The following is a 19,782-nucleotide window of genomic DNA, read 5'->3' on the forward strand; positions in this document are numbered from 1 at the left end:
TTCGCCCCACCCCCTTCCGCCCCCACAAAGGACGAAAATCTGTTGCATCCACAATATTGCACATTCGAGAAAACTAAAAACGCAGAATCATAGATAATGACCATATCTATCAGATTGCTGAATCTGGATCAGATCAGATCATTTTTATAGCCAAAAGGAACAAATCAATTTGCACTGGCTACGCAGCCCCCGACGTCACGCTCAGACTGATTTTCTGTCTCTCTCGCACACACTCTTTGTCGTGTCGTTTAATATTAGCGGCGTCTGCCGGAGGAGAGCCATACTGACTTAGTATCGGGTATAACTGTAGAGTTGCGGTCTCCGCAGCAACTCACAACGTTCCCCCTCGTTTTTTTTTGTTTTGTTCAAATTTTTTTTTTATTTCTTCTCTCGTTTATGCGCAAAAGTGTGTGTGGCCGGGGCCCGGACTCGACGCCGTGTGACATGGGATAGAGGTGGAGCGGGGGCGTAGTGTGGCAGGAGCTACCTTTTTATTCTCGAAAAATTAAGACAAAGGACCGTGCCGTGTTGCGAAGCACAAAATATGCGTTGGAGGCATATTTGGTACACCGTTTTCTACGGTTCGCCCTTTTATTGATGGCCAATCCGTTTTCAGTTATCCAATACCGTCATGGTTACAGTTGCCATTCGGATGGGCGTTATCAATTTTTGATGAAGGGTCCTAGAGCCCTTTGTGCGCATTAATAATTTGGAATTCGTAGAGTTCGTTGTGTGTTATAGTATATGGGCTATTGCGAAGCAAACGAGATAATGAAATGTAATTATAACCAAAGATCGGGTTAGTCCCGACGGGTCCTAGGAACTGAAAAATTGCCCCAAGCTGCGTCGCGGTTAAGGGCGCGTCTGCGCCTGCGTCTAATAGAACCCGTAGAAGAAGCAGAATTAGCCAAAGTCCTTCGAGCTTCCAGGTGAGCCCGAACTGTCATCCAGTTTGGGAGCGTTCCCGAGGGCAGCAATGCCGGAAGCCAGCGCTGCCACCGCATCCGCTGACGATTGCCACCCACATCGAACACGCTCCTTGATAGGGCCTCCTGCAAAGCAGGGTACGAGTGCTGCTCCTCTTGTGTTGGCGACAGCTGTTGCCGTCCGGGCATCTGAGCATATCCCGCAGGCACCGCTTGCGAAAGGCTTATTAGCGCGGGACTGCTTCTCTGAGCCCTGCTGACGCCCAACGCGTCTATGGTGAAGCAATCTTCTTCCTCGATATTCAAGTCCGCGTCGAAGCTAAGGTAGTCATCGTTATTCATGCGGGTGGCGAACTCCACAAGGCTATGAAGCACTGCCCCCGCCTGTTCCTTTTTAAGAGCCTCCGCCGAGGTGCACGGCATTTCCACATCATTTCCATCATCCGGCACATCGTGCACAGCGCGATACTTCACGTTCAAATCGTAGGAGATCAAGTGGTCGTACGGCGAGCGGGCAAAGTTGATCAGCTCGTGGATAAACTGATTTGTCTTGGGCCCAAAGAAGGTAAGCAAAGTGTTCTCGAACTCGGCGCTCTGCATGCTGACATGCGGCAGCATGCCGTACAACGCCTCGAAAGCTTTCACCATCTCCGCCTTGCTCCTGCATACGACAGCTGTATCGCGGATCGCCCACTCCATGATGCGGTGAATCGCACACGGATCATTTCTGTTGGCAAAAGTTGATCAAGAAGGGTGTCATTGGTCGCCATGGCGGACACTTACCTGAGCACCCGAGGGCTCCACTTGCGGAAGCTGCGCGTCTGCCGTGGTGGCAGCGAGTACAAAGAATTGGCATACACGTAGACGCGCCACAAGATCGCTTGAATCGTAGACATATTCCTGGCGAAATTCTGCTATTTGCTAAACCGAACTTTGCTGAGTCGATTCTCGATCCGAAGTGAAAAAAATAATACTATTTTCTGCTGATAATGCCAACTGCAGCTGCGCTTCCAATGCGCTTCTCGGCTTAAGTTCCACAAGACTCTGAATCACAGAAGGGTAAGATTTATTTATTTATCTAGCGCAAAACAGCACACAAACAGTTTACTTCAGTCTTCGCTCAGAAAAATTTTTGCAAGTACTTGATTTATTTTTTTGACAATAAAATTGTGACGGCTTGTTCTTTATTAATTCATTAGATGTGTACACACTGAAAATACCAGATGTGGTGCAGGGTTGTCAAATAATCCTCCAAGAAAATGAGTACACAAATAAAATGTAACTCCTTTCAAGTGAGTTTTTTGTTTTTGAATATGTAGTACCTGATATGATAGTAGATCTGATCTTAGCGGTTTCAAGTATACAGCAGGAACAGTGAACCCTGTACACAGTGCACACAAAATACCACGTTCTGGTTTTACTGTACTGCCGAAAAAAATCACTTAACACCACAGCCTCGAAAAAATTGATTTGTATTCATTGATATATTACTTTATTAATCCGATACGGACAGAAATAAACTGTGGAAAATCGCTGACGGGCTGGAGACTAGTTTACATTAATGCAGGCAAATCTGGAGAAACTATAGGCCCTTGGTCAAACAACCCATTGTTCAAGAAATGTGAGTAATTTAACCCTTTGTAACGACACTTAATTCGAAACGTCACCCGTCAAAATGGGAATAAATGGAAAATAAATTCATTTTGTTCGTTTTTTTATACCCGATACTCAAAATGAGTATTGGGGTATATTAGATTTGTGGTAAAAGTGGATGTGTGTAACGTCCAGAAGGAATCGTTTCCGACCCCATAAAGTATATATATTCTTGATCAGCATCAATAGCCGAGTCGATTGAGCCCTGTCCGTCTGTCCGTCCCTATTAGCGCCTGGTGCTCAAAGACTATAAGAGCTAGAGCAACGATGTTTTGGATCCAGACTTCTGTGATATTTCACTGCTACAAGAATATTTCAAAAATTCGCCACACCTCCTTCCGCCCCGCAAAAGACGAAAATCTGGGGGTATCCACAAATCTCAGAGACTATTAACGCTAGAGTAACCAAATTTAGTATCCGCACTCCTGTTAGATCTCACTATAAAAATTAGATCTCAGAATTTCGCCCCACCCCCTTCCGTCACCACAAAGGACGAAAATCTGTTGCATCCACAATATTGCAGATTCGAGAAAACTAAAAACGCAGAATCATAGATAATGACCATATCTATCAGATTGCTGAAATGCCATTGCTGATCTGGATCAAATTTGCAGTGACTACGCAGCGCCCGACGACACGCTCAGACTGATTTTCTGTCTCTCTCGCACGCACTCTTTGTCGTTTCGCTTAATATTAGCAGCGTGTGCCGGAGGAGAGCCTTACTGACCAAGTATCGTTTTACAATAAATCTTTACATTTATTATTTGATTTTGTATTATAATTAATGTTTGTTCTTTTGTTGTTTTGAGTACTAAATTTCATATCCGGCCACGCCATTAGGGGCGGGGCTTGTATCCAAAAACAATTTAACACTGTCTCCATATGATGCCAGATGCCTGTGTGCCGCCAGAGCGGCGTTAGTTCTACGGTTCAAACTTTGAACTTTAGTTATTGTATATAGGTATTTTAAGATCCTCTTAAAAACAAAATGTACAAAATGTGCGGGGAAGGGTTGTTGTGTTGGGTAGGGGACAATCTTCGGGATCAGGGATCACATATCGGATGGAGGATCCCATTGGGGACTGGATACTTTAGTGGCGTGGGATAACATTATACAAATGTTGCTTATACATAGCTAGGTAGGTAGGTATACAAACATATACGGAAAATAGGGGTATAGAGGGGGTTTGAATATTTACAACTTAACATGGCAACCTTAGGCCTAGGATAAAACTATTTGCTTACATTACAATTGAAATAATATATGAAAATATATAGCGGACAAGGTCAATATATTTAACGATTCAAAATAGGAGAACAGTTTTTAGAGTAATAAGCTGTTGAAGCTTATGCTAGAGACGCCAACGTCAAGGCAGCATCGAACATTGCATCGTTGCTCTGCTCCTCTCGCTAATCTTGCTAATCATCATCATCATCATCATCGTCGTCGTCATCGTCGTCGTCCTCCTCATTGTCGTTATCATTATCATTACCCTCATGATCATCATCGTCGTTCTCATAACATTTCAATAAATTTTGCTTATACATAGGTAGGTTGGTATCATCATCGTCATCATCGTCGTCTTCATCCTCATCTTCATTTTCATTTTCATCATCATCGTCTTCATCTTCCTCCTGGTCTTCGGTGGCTGTGGCAGTATCCGCATCTGCTTCCACCAAAGGTTCTGCGTCCACGTCCGAGTACAGTCCCAGATGCACATTGTCCTCTAGGCTATTGGCAGTGTTAGGCAACACTGCCTCCGAACGCAAAGCGGCCCGCAAGGCGCTTAGCTGAAGATTTAGTTCCGGGCTGCCATCGTCCGAGTCGTCACTGCTACTCTTTTTTTTGGGTTCTGCAAAAGATTTAAAAGTATAAATATATATGAGAGCTAAAGAATGTTACTATTTGGTCAACACACCACTCGCTTCGCTACTGTCGCCTCCCGGCTCATCATCGCTTGAACTACCATCGGAACTGCTTTCAGCCTCGGGCTCAGCCACCGGCTGCTTCTTCTCTTCCTCCTCCTCCTTTGGGGGACTTTGTTCCGGCGCCTGCTCCACTTGTCGCCTGCTGCGCTTTCGCGTTGTTCTCTTGAGCTTCTGTGGAGCCGGACGCTTGCGTGTCAAGGCTTTGCGGCGTCTTCTTTTGGCCTCCGCCAAAACGATTTCGCTGTTGCCACTGCTTTCACTGCTGTCGTCGCTGCTCGTGCTCCACTGGTGGGCACCCATTGGTGTGGCAGTGCTACTGCAGAAGCTGCTGCTGCTACTGCTCGAACTGTTGCTTTGGCTAACTGGGGGAATGAGACGAGGAGGATTGCTGGTGCGTTTGGGTCGTGTGGAGCCAGCGATGCGTAAAAGATCCTGACGACGTGCGTAGTCGTAGCACTGCTTCCAGTTTTTGCCTTTGCTGGCGGCAGCGCTTGTACTGGGACCCATGTATAGGCCATGATTGGCCGTTTGAGCCTCGTTCTCTTCCGCATCATTTACGGCTGTTGCTGTGGCTGACGGACGCTGGGTGGCCGACGCACTCTCATTCTCTTCATTCACAAATACAACGTCCGAGTCACTGTTGGAGTCGAGGGTCACCTGCTCGGGGGTCCGCAAATGCGGCGGCTTCAGTTCCAGCACAAAGACACACTCATCATCATCGCTGGAGTTGCTGCTGCTTTCCAGCTCAATGTGGGCACTAATCGGGATGCTGGCGCCGGCTTGGCGCCTGTTTGTGTTGCTGCCATCGTTGATGGCGGCCACCTCGGCATTGGCAGCGGCATCGCCGTCATCGATCTCGATCACTTCCGACTCGCTGGCCGGACGCCGCATGCTCAAGTTGATGGCCACCGTCTGGGAGCCGACGTTTGAGGTGGTGGTACGCCGTACACCTGGTAGCTCGCTGCCATCGCTGTTCATTGTCACGCTGAAGGAATGTGTGGCACCGGGATTGGTCACAATCACACTGGTGGACGGACGATCGTTGGGTGCGTTCCAGTCGTTGGAGGACTCGGCGTTCGCAGTCTCCCCATCGCCCACCTCCAAATGTAAGTCACTCTCGTTGGACGACTGCGTTTCGACCATGTCTAGCAGATCCACTTCCACCTCCTCCGCAACACGGGCCGAGTACTGGACCACATGATCGTACCCAATCATGTCGAATGGGGAGCGGGCGAAGTTAGCCAGCTCGTGGATGAAGTGACTGGTCCGCTCGCCCAAGAACGGTGACAATCGGCGCCGGAATGTGGGTCCCAGTATGTTCGTCAAGGGCAGCATGTCGTGCATCAACTGCATCACGGTGCTGACACTGTGCGCGTCATTTCTCAGCAGGCACACAATGTCGCGGTGTATCCACGGCATCAGGCGGCGCATCTGATTGTTTCTACAAGGATAAACTAAGTTTAGCCGCACTGTCACGAGGCTGAACAGACAGTGGTTCTCACCCGTAGAAACGAGCACTCCACTCGCGGAAGTGGCCGGTGAGGCTATCACTGATTGGCAGAGCATATAGCTTGCGATCATAGACGTAGCGCCGCCAGAGCTGGCTCAGGGAACTGCCCGAGATGGCGGGATCCTGGTCGTGACGATAGAAATTCATCAACTCCATGCGGTACGGTTCGAAGCGATTGTACGAGTGGCGGCCACCCGACGATTCAGCAGTGGGCAGGCCATCCTGTGAACCATCACCAGCCGCCGCGCCGTCCAGGTCGTTCGTCATCGACGACTGGTTCTGCACCAGCGGCATGAACCTGCGACGTCGTACAACTTGAAAGCGCAGCGCTGGATGGTGATCTTGTATGGGCGGTGATGAGCTCTGAACCGGATAGCTGTCGAAGTCATCCAGTGTGCGGACATTGTGGATGATCGTCTTGAAGGGCTGCTTGCACAGCGGACACTCGGCTTTCACCTGTTATCAAATGTTTATCAAATTTCGTCCGCTTGCCTCTCCTACCATTACCGGCACTACTCACCTTGCTCCATTCGCAGAGGCACTTGAAGCAAAACTGATGCATGCACGAGTCGGTGAAGCATTTTCGCCTGCAGCGCGACAGGCAGATGGCACAGTTGGGCGGTGGCGAGGTCCGGCCACTGCCCGATGCACTGGTGCCCGGCTCCCCGTTGCCGTTGCTGTTGGCGTTGGCACTGCTATCGCCTTCGCCTTCACCGTCGCCGTCGCCACTTTCGCTGCCACTCTCTGTGAGATCGGCGAATTTCATAGCTGCCGGTGGAAGGGTTCTGCCCGTGCCATTGACAGTGAGGGGCAATCCTATTACAGGCTCAACAATAACAGAAGCACCGACATCGTCCGCATATGAGGCGGCGGCTGCCGCGGGCAGCTCCTCTACCACCTCCGCCATATTGCGCGTTCAATCAAAATTGTTATCTTTTGAGGTGCTGACTCGTTCCGGATGACGGGCGGAAGGTGAGAGCTCGCACTAGTTAATAATTTTATTCGGAAATGGGCTCGGGCCCAGCACTAAGTTTTGTGTCTACTCTGACAGTCCGTCGACGCTTGCTATCTCATCTGGTTTTATCGCACACAATACATGGTAAAAATTCACAAGCGTCTTTTTTTTTATCGCTTCTCCAGGCCAATGGCCGTATTCCACAATCTCCTGACTATTGCTTTCGGCAGCCAGAAGTTTGATGGTGGCCTTTTCACTGAAATTTGTTCTTAAAATGCACTTAAACTTTAATACAAACATATACGTAAAATAGGGGTATAGAGGGGGTTTGAATATTTACAACTTAACATGGCAACCTTAGGCCTAGGATAAAACTATTTGCTTACATTACAATTTAAATAATATATTAAAATATATAGCGGACAAGGTCAATATATTTAAGGATTCAAAATAGGAGAAGACCATAATCTTTAAATACACGTTTCGAACAGTTTTTACCTGTACCTAAAAGGTACGTATCGTAAGACTGGAACAGTATCTAGCATGATCTTCAGAGCTCATATCATATGTATCATATAATGTTATGGCTTAAATTTGTAATGTTATGTTTAAAAAGAAATCATACTTTTCAATAAGGATTCTGATGATTGCAGATTATTATAATCCAAACAAATGTAGTTCTTTGGTTTTTTGTTGGTTTGGCTTTTATTTTCATACTTCTTTACAATAGTTTGTCAAATTACAATAATTATACCCGATACTCAAAATGAGTATTGGGGTATATTAGATTTGTGGTAAAAGTGGATGTGTGTAACGTCCAAAAGGAATCGTTTCCGACCCCATAAAGTATATATATTCTTGATCAGCATCAATAGCCGAGTCGATTGAGCCCTGTCTGTCTGTCCGTCTGTCCGTCCGTCCGTCCGTCCGTCCGTCCGTCCGTCCCCTTCAGCGCCTAGTGCTCAAAGACTATAAGAGCTAGAGCAACGATGTTTTGGATCCAGACTTCTGTGATATGTCACTGCTACAAAAATATTTCAAAACTTCGCCCCGCCTACTTCCGCCCCCACAAAAGACGAAAATCTGTGGCATCCACATTTTGAAATATACGATAAAACCAAAAAAGCAGAATAGTAGAGGATGACTATATGTTCTAGAGTGTAAGATCTCAACCAGATCGTATAATTATTATAGCCAGAATCAAGAAAACAATTTTATTCTTTCTCGCTCTGTCTCTCTCTAACACACAGGTTTCATGGTCGGCTTTGCCAATTGCAAAATATGCGTTCAAGGATCTCAGAACCTATAAGAGCCAGAGCAACCAAATTTGGTATCCACACTCCTGTGATATCGGACCTTGACCGTTTCGTGTCCAAATTTCGCCACACCCCCTTCCGCCCCCGCAAAGGACGAAAATCTGGCGCATCCACAAATCTCAGAGACTATTAAGGCTAGAGTAACCAAATTTGGTATCCGCACTTCTGTTAGATCTCACTATAAAACGTATATCTCAGAATTTCGCCCCACCCCCTTCCGCCCCCACAAAGGACGAAAATCTGTTGCATCCACAATATTGCACATTCGAGAAAACTAAAAACGCAGAATCATAGATAATGACCATATCTATCAGATTGCTGAATCTGGATCAGATCAGATCATTTTTATAGCCAAAAGGAACAAATCAATTTGCACTGGCTATGCAGCCCCCGACGTCACGCTCAGACTGATTTTCTGTCTCTCTCGCACGCACTCTTTGTCGTGTCGTTTAATATTAGCTGCGTCTGCCGGAGGAGAGCCATACTGACTTAGTATCGGGTATAAATGTAGAGTTGCGGTCTCCGCAGCAACTCACAACGTTCCCCCTCGTTTTTTTTTGTTTTGTTCAAATTTTTTTTTTATTTCTTCTCTCGTTTATGCGCAAAAGTGTGTGTGGCCGGGGCCCGGACTCGACGCCGTGTGACATGGGATAGAGGTGGAGCGGGGGCGTAGTGTGGCAGGAGCTACCTTTTTATTCTCGAAAAATTAAGACAAAGGACCGTGCCGTGTTGCGAAGCACAAAATATGCGTTGGAGGCATATTTGGTACACCGTTTTCTACGGTTCGCCCTTTTATTGATGGCCAATCCGTTTTCAGTTATCCAATACCGTCATGGTTACAGTTGCCATTCGGATGGGCGTTATCAATTTTTGATGAAGGGTCCTAGAGCCCTTTGTGCGCATTAATAATTTGGAATTCGTAGAGTTCGTTGTGTGTTATAGTATATGGGCTATTGCGAAGCAAACGAGATAATGAAATGTAATTATAACCAAAGATCGGGTTAGTCCCGACGGGTCCTAGGAACTGAAAAATTGCCCCAAGCTGCGTCGCGGTTAAGGGCGCGTCTGCGCCTGCGTCTAATAGAACCCGTAGAAGAAGCAGAATTAGCCAAAGTCCTTCGAGCTTCCAGGTGAGCCCGAACTGTCATCCAGTTTGGGAGCGTTCCCGAGGGCAGCAATGCCGGAAGCCAGCGCTGCCACCGCATCCGCTGACGATTGCCACCCACATCGAACACGCTCCTTGATAGGGCCTCCTGCAAAGCAGGGTACGAGTGCTGCTCCTCTTGTGTTGGCGACAGCTGTTGCCGTCCGGGCATCTGAGCATATCCCGCAGGCACCGCTTGCGAAAGGCTTATTAGCGCGGGACTGCTTCTCTGAGCCCTGCTGACGCCCAACGCGTCTATGGTGAAGCAATCTTCTTCCTCGATATTCAAGTCCGCGTCGAAGCTAAGGTAGTCATCGTTATTCATGCGGGTGGCGAACTCCACAAGGCTATGAAGCACTGCCCCCGCCTGTTCCTTTTTAAGAGCCTCCGCCGAGGTGCACGGCATTTCCACATCATTTCCATCATCCGGCACATCGTGCACAGCGCGATACTTCACGTTCAAATCGTAGGAGATCAAGTGGTCGTACGGCGAGCGGGCAAAGTTGATCAGCTCGTGGATAAACTGATTTGTCTTGGGCCCAAAGAAGGTAAGCAAAGTGTTCTCGAACTCGGCGCTCTGCATGCTGACATGCGGCAGCATGCCGTACAACGCCTCGAAAGCTTTCACCATCTCCGCCTTGCTCCTGCATACGACAGCTGTATCGCGGATCGCCCACTCCATGATGCGGTGAATCGCACACGGATCATTTCTGTTGGCAAAAGTTGATCAAGAAGGGTGTCATTGGTCGCCATGGCGGACACTTACCTGAGCACCCGAGGGCTCCACTTGCGGAAGCTGCGCGTCTGCCGTGGTGGCAGCGAGTACAAAGAATTGGCATACACGTAGACGCGCCACAAGATCGCTTGAATCGTAGACATATTCCTGGCGAAATTCTGCTATTTGCTAAACCGAACTTTGCTGAGTCGATTCTCGATCCGAAGTGAAAAAAATAATACTATTTTCTGCTGATAATGCCAACTGCAGCTGCGCTTCCAATGCGCTTCTCGGCTTAAGTTCCACAAGACTCTGAATCACAGAAGGGTAAGATTTATTTATTTATCTAGCGCAAAACAGCACACAAACAGTTTACTTCAGTCTTCGCTCAGAAAAATTTTTGCAAGTACTTGATTTATTTTTTTGACAATAAAATTGTGACGGCTTGTTCTTTATTAATTCATTAGATGTGTACACACTGAAAATACCAGATGTGGTGCAGGGTTGTCAAATAATCCTCCAAGAAAATGAGTACACAAATAAAATGTAACTCCTTTCAAGTGAGTTTTTTGTTTTTGAATATGTAGTACCTGATATGATAGTAGATCTGATCTTAGCGGTTTCAAGTATACAGCAGGAACAGTGAACCCTGTACACAGTGCACACAAAATACCACGTTCTGGTTTTACTGTACTGCCGAAAAAAATCACTTAACACCACAGCCTCGAAAAAATTGATTTGTATTCATTGATATATTACATTATTAATCCGATACGGACAGAAATAAACTGTGGAAAATCGCTGACGGGCTGGAGACTAGTTAACATTAATGCAGGCACATCTGGAGAAACTATAGGCCCTTGGTCAAACAACCCATTGTTCAAGAAATGTGAGTAATTTAACCCTTTGTAACGACACTTAATTCGAAACGTCACCCGTCAAAATGGGAATGGGTCCAGAAGGAATCGTTTCCGACCCCATAAAGTATATATATTCTTGATGAGCATCAATAGCCGAGTCGATTGAGCCCTGTCCGTCTGTCCGTCCCTATTAGCGCCTAGTGCTCAAAGACTATAAGAGCTAGAGCAACGATGTTTTGGATCCAGACTTCTGTGATATTTCACTGCTACAAGAATATTTCAAAAACTCGCCACACCCCCTTCCGCCCCGCAAAAGACGAAAATCTGGGGGTATCCACAAATCTCAGAGACTATTAACGCTAGAGTAACCAAATTTAGTTTCCGCACTCCTGTTAGATCTCACTATAAAAATTAGATCTCAGAATTTCGCCCCACCCCCTTCCGTCCCCACAAAGGACGAAAATCTGTTTCATCCACAATATTGCAGATTCGAGAAAACTAAAAACGCAGAATCATAGATAATGACCATATCTATCAGATTGCTGAAATGCCATTGCTGATCTGGATCAAATTTGCAGTGACTACGCAGCGCCCGACGACACGCTCAGACTGATTTTCTGTCTCTCTCGCACGCACTCTTTGTCGTTTCGCTTAATATTAGCAGCGTGTGCCGGAGGAGAGCCTTACTGACCAAGTATCGTTTTACAATAAATCTTTACATTTATTATTTGATTTTGTATTATAATTAATGTTTGTTCTTTTGTTGTTTTGAGTACTAAATTTCATATCCGGCCACGCCATTAGGGGCGGGGCTTGTATCCAAAAACAATTTAACACTGTCTCCATATGATGCCAGATGCCTGTGTGCTGCCAGAGCGGCGTTAGTTCTACGGTTCAAACTTTGAACTTTAGTTATTGTATATAGGTATTTTAAGATCCTCTTAAAAAACAAAATGTACAACATGTGCGGGGAAGGGTTGTTGTGTTGGGTAGGGGACAATCTTCGGGATCAGGGATCACATATCGGATGGAGGATCCCATTGGGGACTGTTGCTTATACATAGCTAGGTAGGTAGGTATACAAACATATACGGAAAATAGGGGTATAGAGGGGGTTTGAATATTTACAACTTAACATGGCAACCTTAGGCCTAGGATAAAACTATTTGCTTACATTACAATTTAAATAATATATTAAAATATATAGCGGACAAGGTCAATATATTTAACGATTCAAAATAGGAGAGTAGAATAGTTTTTAGAGTAATAAGCTGTTGAAGCTTATGCTAGAGACGCCAACGTCAAGGCAGCATCGAACATTGCATCGTTGCTCTGCTCCTCTCGCTAATCTTGCTAATCATCATCATCATCATCATCGTCGTCGTCATCGTCGTCGTCCTCCTCATTGTCGTTATCATTATCATTACCCTCATGATCATCATCGTCGTTCTCATAACATTTCAATAAATTTTGCTTATACATAGGTAGGTTGGTATCATCATCGTCATCATCGTCGTCTTCATTCTCATCTTCATTTTCATTTTCATCATCATCATCGTCTTCATCTTCCTCCTGGTCTTCGGTGGCTGTGGCAGTATCCGCATCTGCTTCCACCAAAGGTTCTGCGTCCACGTCCGAGTACAGTCCCAGATGCACATTGTCCTCTAGGCTATTGGCAGTGTTAGGCAACACTGCCTCCGAACGCAAAGCGGCCCGCAAGGCGCTTAGCTGAAGATTTAGTTCCGGGCTGCCATCGTCCGAGTCATCACTGCTACTCTTTTTTTTGGGTTCTGCAAAAGATTTAAAAGTATAAATATATATGAGAGCTAAAGAATGTTACTATTTGGTCAACACACCACTCGCTTCGCTACTGTCGCCTCCCGGCTCATCATCGCTTGAACTACCATCGGAACTGCTTTCAGCCTCGGGCTCAGCCACCGGCTGCTTCTTCTCTTCCTCCTCCTCCTTTGGGGGACTTTGTTCCGGCGCCTGCTCCACTTGTCGCCTGCTGCGCTTTCGCGTTGTTCTCTTGAGCTTCTGTGGAGCCGGACGCTTGCGTGTCAAGGCTTTGCGGCGTCTTCTTTTGGCCTCCGCCAAAACGATTTCGCTGTTGCCACTGCTTTCACTGCTGTCGTCGCTGCTCGTGCTCCACTGGTGGGCACCCATTGGTGTGGCAGTGCTACTGCAGAAGCTGCTGCTGCTACTGCTCGAACTGTTGCTTTGGCTAACTGGGGGAATGAGACGAGGAGGATTGCTGGTGCGTTTGGGTCGTGTGGAGCCAGCGATGCGTAAAAGATCCTGACGACGTGCGTAGTCGTAGCACTGCTTCCAGTTTTTGCCTTTGCTGGCGGCAGCGCTTGTACTGGGACCCATGTATAGGCCATGATTGGCCGTTTGAGCCTCGTTCTCTTCCGCATCATTTACGGCTGTTGCTGTGGCTGACGGACGCTGGGTGGCCGACGCACTCTCATTCTCTTCATTCACAAATACAACGTCCGAGTCGCTGTTGGAGTCGAGGGTCACCTGCTCGGGGGTCCGCAAATGCGGCGGCTTCAGTTCCAGCACAAAGACACACTCATCATCATCGCTGGAGTTGCTGCTGCTTTCCAGCTCAATGTGGGCACTAATCGGGATGCTGGCGCCGGCTTGGCGCCTGTTTGTGTTGCTGCCATCGTTGATGGCGGCCACCTCGGCATTGGCAGCGGCATCGCCGTCATCGATCTCGATCACTTCCGACTCGCTGGCCGGACGCCGCATGCTCAAGTTGATGGCCACCGTCTGGGAGCCGACGTTTGAGGTGGTGGTACGCCGTACACCTGGTAGCTCGCTGCCATCGCTGTTCATTGTCACGCTGAAGGAATGTGTGGCACCGGGATTGGTCACAATCACACTGGTGGACGGACGATCGTTGGGTGCGTTCCAGTCGTTGGAGGACTCGGCGTTCGCAGTCTCCCCATCGCCCACCTCCAAATGTAAGTCACTCTCGTTGGACGACTGCGTTTCGACCATGTCTAGCAGATCCACTTCCACCTCCTCCGCAACACGGGCCGAGTACTGGACCACATGATCGTACCCAATCATGTCGAATGGGGAGCGGGCGAAGTTAGCCAGCTCGTGGATGAAGTGACTGGTCCGCTCGCCCAAGAACGGTGACAATCGGCGCCGGAATGTGGGTCCCAGTATGTTCGTCAAGGGCAGCATGTCGTGCATCAACTGCATCACGGTGCTGACACTGTGCGCGTCATTTCTCAGCAGGCACACAATGTCGCGGTGTATCCACGGCATCAGGCGGCGCATCTGATTGTTTCTACAAGGATAAACTAAGTTTAGCCGCACTGTCACGAGGCTGAACAGACAGTGGTTCTCACCCGTAGAAACGAGCACTCCACTCGCGGAAGTGGCCGGTGAGGCTATCACTGATTGGCAGAGCATATAGCTTGCGATCATAGACGTAGCGCCGCCAGAGCTGGCTCAGGGAACTGCCCGAGATGGCGGGATCCTGGTCGTGACGATAGAAATTCATCAACTCCATGCGGTACGGTTCGAAGCGATTGTACGAGTGGCGGCCACCCGACGATTCAGCAGTGGGCAGGCCATCCTGTGAACCATCACCAGCCGCCGCGCCGTCCAGGTCGTTCGTCATCGACGACTGGTTCTGCACCAGCGGCATGAACCTGGGACGTCGTACAACTTGAAAGCGCAGCGCTGGATGGTGATCTTGTATGGGCGGTGATGAGCTCTGAACCGGATAGCTGTCGAAGTCATCCAGTGTGCGGACATTGTGGATGATCGTCTTGAAGGGCTGCTTGCACAGCGGACACTCGGCTTTCACCTGTTATCAAATGTTTATCAAATTTCGTCCGCTTGCCTCTCCTACCATTACCGGCACTACTCACCTTGCTCCATTCGCAGAGGCACTTGAAGCAAAACTGATGCATGCACGAGTCGGTGAAGCATTTTCGCCTGCAGCGCGACAGGCAGATGGCACAGTTGGGCGGTGGCGAGGTCCGGCCACTGCCCGATGCACTGGTGCCCGGCTCCCCGTTGCCGTTGCTGTTGGCGTTGGCACTGCTATCGCCTTCGCCTTCACCGTCGCCGTCGCCGTCGCCACTTTCGCTGCCACTCTCTGTGAGATCGGCGAATTTCATAGCTGCCGGTGGAAGGGTTCTGCCCGTGCCATTGACAGTGAGGGGCAATCCTATTACAGGCTCAACAATAACAGAAGCACCGACATCGTCCGCATATGAGGCGGCGGCTGCTGCGGGCAGCTCCTCTACCACCTCCGCCATATTGCGCGTTCAATCAAAATTGTTATCTTTTGAGGTGCTGACTCGTTCCGGATGACGGGCGGAAGGTGAGAGCTCGCACTAGTTAATAATTTTATTCGGAAATGGGCTCGGGCCCAGCACTAAGTTTTGTGTCTACTCTGACAGTCCGTCGACGCTTGCTATCTCATCTGGTTTTATCGCACACAATACATGGTACAAATTCACATGCGTCTTTTTTTTTATCGCTCCTCCAGGCCAATGGCCGTATTCCACAATCTCCTGACTATTGCTTTCGGCAGCCAGAAGTTTGATGGTGGCCTTTTCACTGAAATTTGTTCTTAAAATGCACTTAAACTTTAATAAAAACATATACGTAAAATAGGGGTATAGAGGGGGTTTGAATATTTACAACTTAACATGGCAACCTTAGGCCTAGGATAAAACTATTTGCTTACATTACAATTTAAATAATATATTAAAATATATAGCGGACAAGGTCAATATATTTAAGGATTCAAAATAGGAGAAGACCATAATCTTTAAATACACGTTTCGAACAGTTTTTACCTGTACCTAAAGATACGTATCGTAAGACTGGAACAGTATCTAGCATGATCTTCAGAGCTCATATCATATGTATCATATAATGTTATGGCTTAAATTTGTAATGTTATGTTTAAAAAGAAATCATACTTTTCAATAAGGATTCTGATGATTGCAGATTATTATAATCCAAACAAATGTAGTTCTTTGGTTTTTTGTTGGTTTGGCTTTTATTTTCATACTTCTTTACAATAGTTTGTCAAATTACAATAATTATACCCGATACTCAAAATGAGTATTGGGGTATATTAGATTTGTGGTAAAAGTGGATGTGTGTAACGTCCAAAAGGAATCGTTTCCGACCCCATAAAGTATATATATTCTTGATCAGCATCAATAGCCGAGTCGATTGAGCAGCGCCCGACGTCACGCTCAGACTGATTTTCTGTCTCTCTCGCACGCACTCTTTGTCGTGTCGTTTAATATTAGCTGCGTCTGCCGGAGGAGAGCCATACTGACTTAGTATCGGGTATAACTGTAGAGTTGCGGTGTCCGCAGCAACTCACAACGTTCCCCCTCGTTTTATCTCTCCTCTGGTTTAACATTTATCGGCCTTGCGTTTGATCTGAGCTGATGCAGCTCCGACCACAGACCTACAATAAACCTTTAATATATTTGAATAACTAATTCGTGCGTTATTCGTAAGTTGAAAGTATAACAAAGTGGCATAACTGCGGAACACATTTTATAAACCAAGCCGTGCAAGCCTTAGTCCAAAGTGCCACTGAAACAATCGTGCGATTGATAAGCTTTGTTATAGCCCACACATCTCCTCATCTTTGCAGATATTAGTGTTATTGCCGAGCCAAACTAGAATCAAAGTCGCAGCCAACTTTCAGTGCCCCCGAAAGTCAGCCAAGGAAATTGCCTGCCGCCTCGCCCCCCATGCAAAGCGGGAAAAGCGCCTCGGGGGTGTCGGAAGTGACGGGAAACTTTCATGGCCAGACCAGACCAGGCCCAGACTCGAGGAGAGGCCAGCACTGGACGCAGTCAACTGTCAGCCAGGAGTTGGGAGGCGGCCAAGGAGGAGACACAGAACACAGCCGCAACATGGAAGATCTCTGCATGGGACGAAAGAAAGGAGAGGGCGAACTTCTTTGCTGAAGCCTTTTATGGGTCTCCCCAGCTGGATGTGCCTCCACTCCGATTTGGGGCACGGGACTGATGCAGGGGACCCCGAGTGGCGGAGCTGTACTAAAGTAAATGAAGCGTGACGCTTTGTTTTCCTTTGATTTAGTTTTATGAGTCTGCATCGGATGTAATTGAATTATGCAAGTTGGCGCCGCCGCCCGACGGCAGACGACAGACGACTTTATTAGCATTCGATCGTAAAGAGTGGGGGAGCCGGGGGATAGATGGGGATACTGGGAGATACAGGGATGATGACACGGATGATGTGTCTGTGCAGGCCAGGAGGCAGGAGGCAGGATACGGGCGGATTCAGACATGGTTACGCTTTTTAGCAGTGATATTTGAATTTCAGATGATTCGCGCGCCACTCGCTATGAAATGAGTTGGAAAATGTGTGGATGTGGAGACAGGACGCAGGAAACTCGCAGGATAACAGCGCAGTCAGAGGCGGAGGCACTGCCACAAGCCGTGGCACTGATAAGCAACTCAATAAATCCGCAATTCGATGGCAGCAGAATGGAGTCGACATAGGAATCGGAATCCATAATGAAATGACACTGTGGAGTGGAACAAAGGGATGCCCAGCCTAATTGACACCAATGGATGATATGCAGGATGGCAGAGGAGGGACGCTGAAATCGGAATCCGATGAATGGCCGAGCAGTCCAACATGGGGTTGCTCTCGACTCGTCAACTGCCTCGAAGCATTTGCAGCGGGATCAGTTACAATATTCTGCGCCACTCCCATCCAATAATTAATATGTGGGTCGCCATGGTGCCAGGATAGCTCAGGTGGAAGCCAGTCGGGGAGCGGGAGGTACAAGAGGGTTTATCTGTCCTTCGAGTGTGCAGCTGAAGAGAATCCTCCTCTTCTGGAGGAGTGCTCGCAGCCAGGAGGAGCTGTCTTGTCTGAGACAGACAGCCCCCTCCTGGGGCTTCCCATTACAGTTGCATGAACTGTCAAACCGTTTGGCTCTCCACGAAGCCACGCAGGGTAAGGATGAGTGGATGGGTGGAAAGCCCCTGACAAATGGAAATCAGAGGCTTCCAGAAGTGCATTCCATTCAACAGCCCAACTCTCAATATCCTCCCCCCCCCAAGGAAAGTGGAACCTGTTGGGAGCTGTTGGTGTCGTGTTCAGATTGGGTGAGTGGAGGGGCTGTGTCCGACAAGGACTAAGCTGTGTCGGACGGGGCTTTTATCCCGCATTGGGAGAGGCAGCAGGCGGACAGGCGGACTGCAGAGGTGGAATGGGTTGCAAGGGAGCTGATTGGACAACAAATTTGGGAGTAATCTGCGAATTCGGTTAACCATCGATTGCTGCAGATATCAGCGGGGGAACACTGCACTTTTCATAGGCTAGGCTTCCACACTTTCCCAGTTCCTCCTTCCCCCTCGCCGCACTCCTCCGCCGAAGTTCCACTTCCTGTAGGAAACTTGCTCGAAAATGCTCACGTATCCAGCACGTGACCAAAATGTTTGGCCGTAAACAAGGAAAATATGAAAATGAACAGACGAAGTCGGAAAACGAAGAGGAAGTTGGGAGTCCGTAATCGGGTTGATATATTTATCCTCCTGAAACTTTGCACGCAGCGGAGTCCTCTTCAAAAATTCATCAAGGAGACGCGCAGCAGTTGGCTTCTCCTGGCTTGAGTTGAGAGGCGTGACCACGCCTTCCCCTGCCACTCGTACCGCTCCGACGGGTGTGGACATTAACCCCAATTGGCTAAATGGCTCATTAGGTCAGTGGGGACCATCCCCCTACACCCAATGTAAAGGATATGGAGGGGAAGCAATCGCAACAGCGTTGCACTGCTGCGTGGTCAGTTATCATTAGGGACCCTTTCGGGGCTTACGAGCGAGCGATTAAGCCAAAGGATACAATGGATACAATGGAGGAGCAAGGCCAAGGCGAAGGCGAGTCGTAAGCGCTTCGACGTTGACCTGGCCCACTGCGAGGATTAAAATCCTCCCTGCTATTCAATATTATTAATTGACAACATGGAAACATTCCGCCGAACCGTGCCGACCCAAGCGTGCCTTAAAGGACCCATAAACATATCGGTTACACTCGGGCTGTTGTCCAATTGGAAGTCATGTCCGGGATGTTTGTTTAGGGACATCGAAAGGTGCGGCGCGGCTGTGGATCAGGATGAGCTTATGGCCAGTGGAAAGTGTCTCCTCCGCCTGAGCTCTAGAGTTGATTAATTGGCTATAAACCAAACGATTATCATTCCCACGCCGAAAGTGGGGGATACACAGGGTAGATCTCATCCCATCCCAGTCGGACAGGCCTCTTCCCTTTCGACGCTCGAGTACCAGACAACGCTCTGGATTAGACGACATGGGGCATGCTGTGGGGGTAAATGGCACTTGTCGCTGGCTGCTGCTCTCTGCACGGGGGAGCATTTCTGGTGCAAATTCCATTTCCATTCGCCTGGGCACCGTTTACCGTTATGATTGCAGAGGCAGACTTCCTTCGTTGCGCGCTCCGTTGGTCGGTCGGTCGCTCCGTCGCTCCTCCAGCTGGTGATTTCCCTTGAAGTTGCCCCATAATCAAGGGGATGTGTGCCGCCCGGTGAGGTGGTTGTGGGGTTGTGTGGATGTGGCAGAGCGCCAGGCAGTAATTGCTTAATTTGATTACGTGCCGCCGTAAAAAGCAGAACAGGAAATTTGCACACACACAGAGAAGGTCCGTTCGGGGTAATGAAGTTTGGATGGATGGATGGATGGATGGTGAAGGTGGAAGGGGGGTGGCAGGGTGGTTGGAAG

The 19,782-nt window shown here is 48.2% G+C and overlaps 4 protein-coding genes and 1 long non-coding RNA gene across 9 annotated transcripts; 1 reads left to right on the forward strand and 4 right to left on the reverse strand.

Annotated features, from left to right (window-relative positions):
* Positions 1 to 470: 470 nt before the first annotated feature.
* Positions 471 to 2,116, reverse strand: LOC117188411. Of its 3 annotated transcripts, none has more exons than XM_033392250.1 (3): positions 2,035 to 2,116; positions 1,710 to 1,970; positions 471 to 1,653 (listed from the first exon to the last, which is right to left on the reverse strand). In XM_033392250.1, the coding sequence occupies exons 2-3, from the start codon at positions 1,820 to 1,822 to the stop codon at positions 801 to 803; spliced, it is 966 nt and encodes a 321-aa protein (XP_033248141.1). In that variant the 5' UTR covers positions 1,823 to 1,970; positions 2,035 to 2,116; the 3' UTR covers positions 471 to 800. The 3 variants fall into 3 exon arrangements, with proteins under 3 accessions (XP_033248141.1, XP_033248142.1, XP_033248140.1); XM_033392251.1 differs by having other exon boundaries at positions 2,028 to 2,078; XM_033392249.1 differs by having other exon boundaries at positions 1,710 to 2,043.
* Positions 2,117 to 3,854: 1,738 nt separating this feature from the next.
* On the reverse strand, positions 3,855 to 7,096 carry LOC117188182 (E3 ubiquitin-protein ligase Topors-like). The gene is made up of 4 exons (XM_033391658.1): positions 6,539 to 7,096; positions 6,011 to 6,474; positions 4,499 to 5,949; positions 3,855 to 4,432 (listed from the first exon to the last, which is right to left on the reverse strand). The coding sequence occupies exons 1-4, from the start codon at positions 6,923 to 6,925 to the stop codon at positions 3,999 to 4,001; spliced, it is 2,736 nt and encodes a 911-aa protein (XP_033247549.1). The 5' UTR covers positions 6,926 to 7,096; the 3' UTR covers positions 3,855 to 3,998.
* Positions 7,097 to 8,960: 1,864 nt separating this feature from the next.
* Positions 8,961 to 10,606, reverse strand: LOC117188138. 3 transcript variants are annotated; one of them, XM_033391500.1, is made up of 3 exons: positions 10,525 to 10,606; positions 10,200 to 10,460; positions 8,961 to 10,143 (listed from the first exon to the last, which is right to left on the reverse strand). In XM_033391500.1, the coding sequence occupies exons 2-3, from the start codon at positions 10,310 to 10,312 to the stop codon at positions 9,291 to 9,293; spliced, it is 966 nt and encodes a 321-aa protein (XP_033247391.1). In that variant the 5' UTR covers positions 10,313 to 10,460; positions 10,525 to 10,606; the 3' UTR covers positions 8,961 to 9,290. The 3 variants fall into 3 exon arrangements, with proteins under 3 accessions (XP_033247391.1, XP_033247392.1, XP_033247390.1); XM_033391501.1 differs by having other exon boundaries at positions 10,518 to 10,568; XM_033391499.1 differs by having other exon boundaries at positions 10,200 to 10,533.
* Positions 10,607 to 10,616: 10 nt separating this feature from the next.
* LOC117188139 lies at positions 10,617 to 17,010 on the forward strand. Its single transcript, XR_004472484.1, has 3 exons — positions 10,617 to 10,708; positions 10,766 to 11,037; positions 16,665 to 17,010. It is a non-coding gene; the product is annotated as an uncharacterized LOC117188139 (long non-coding RNA).
* Positions 12,133 to 15,467, reverse strand: LOC117188137 (E3 ubiquitin-protein ligase Topors-like). The gene is made up of 4 exons (XM_033391498.1): positions 14,905 to 15,467; positions 14,377 to 14,840; positions 12,865 to 14,315; positions 12,133 to 12,798 (listed from the first exon to the last, which is right to left on the reverse strand). The coding sequence occupies exons 1-4, from the start codon at positions 15,295 to 15,297 to the stop codon at positions 12,362 to 12,364; spliced, it is 2,745 nt and encodes a 914-aa protein (XP_033247389.1). The 5' UTR covers positions 15,298 to 15,467; the 3' UTR covers positions 12,133 to 12,361.
* Positions 17,011 to 19,782: the final 2,772 nt, after the last annotated feature.

The sequence above is a fragment of the Drosophila miranda genome, chromosome 3 (genome assembly GCF_003369915.1).
Source record: "Drosophila miranda strain MSH22 chromosome 3, D.miranda_PacBio2.1, whole genome shotgun sequence".
Classification (NCBI taxonomy): domain Eukaryota; kingdom Metazoa; phylum Arthropoda; class Insecta; order Diptera; family Drosophilidae; genus Drosophila; species Drosophila miranda.

Excerpts from the sequence above, each read along its gene's own strand:
- LOC117188138 (XM_033391500.1), bottom strand. The coding sequence starts at position 10,312 with ATGTCTACGATTCAAGCGATCTTGTGGCGCGTCTACGTGTATGCCAAT. Across the intron at positions 10,144-10,199 it reads TGGAGCCCTCGGGTGCTCAG|AAATGATCCGTGTGCGATTC; the intron begins GTAAGTGTCCGC and ends TTTTGCCAACAG.
- LOC117188411 (XM_033392250.1), bottom strand. The coding sequence starts at position 1,822 with ATGTCTACGATTCAAGCGATCTTGTGGCGCGTCTACGTGTATGCCAAT. Across the intron at positions 1,654-1,709 it reads TGGAGCCCTCGGGTGCTCAG|AAATGATCCGTGTGCGATTC; the intron begins GTAAGTGTCCGC and ends TTTTGCCAACAG.
- LOC117188137 (XM_033391498.1), bottom strand. The coding sequence starts at position 15,297 with ATGGCGGAGGTGGTAGAGGAGCTGCCCGCAGCAGCCGCCGCCTCATAT. Across the intron at positions 14,841-14,904 it reads GCCTCTGCGAATGGAGCAAG|GTGAAAGCCGAGTGTCCGCT; the intron begins GTGAGTAGTGCC and ends ATTTGATAACAG. Across the intron at positions 12,799-12,864 it reads CGACAGTAGCGAAGCGAGTG|AACCCAAAAAAAAGAGTAGC; the intron begins GTGTGTTGACCA and ends AATCTTTTGCAG.
- LOC117188182 (XM_033391658.1), bottom strand. The coding sequence starts at position 6,925 with ATGGCGGAGGTGGTAGAGGAGCTGCCCGCGGCAGCCGCCGCCTCATAT. Across the intron at positions 6,475-6,538 it reads GCCTCTGCGAATGGAGCAAG|GTGAAAGCCGAGTGTCCGCT; the intron begins GTGAGTAGTGCC and ends ATTTGATAACAG. Across the intron at positions 4,433-4,498 it reads CGACAGTAGCGAAGCGAGTG|AACCCAAAAAAAAGAGTAGC; the intron begins GTGTGTTGACCA and ends AATCTTTTGCAG.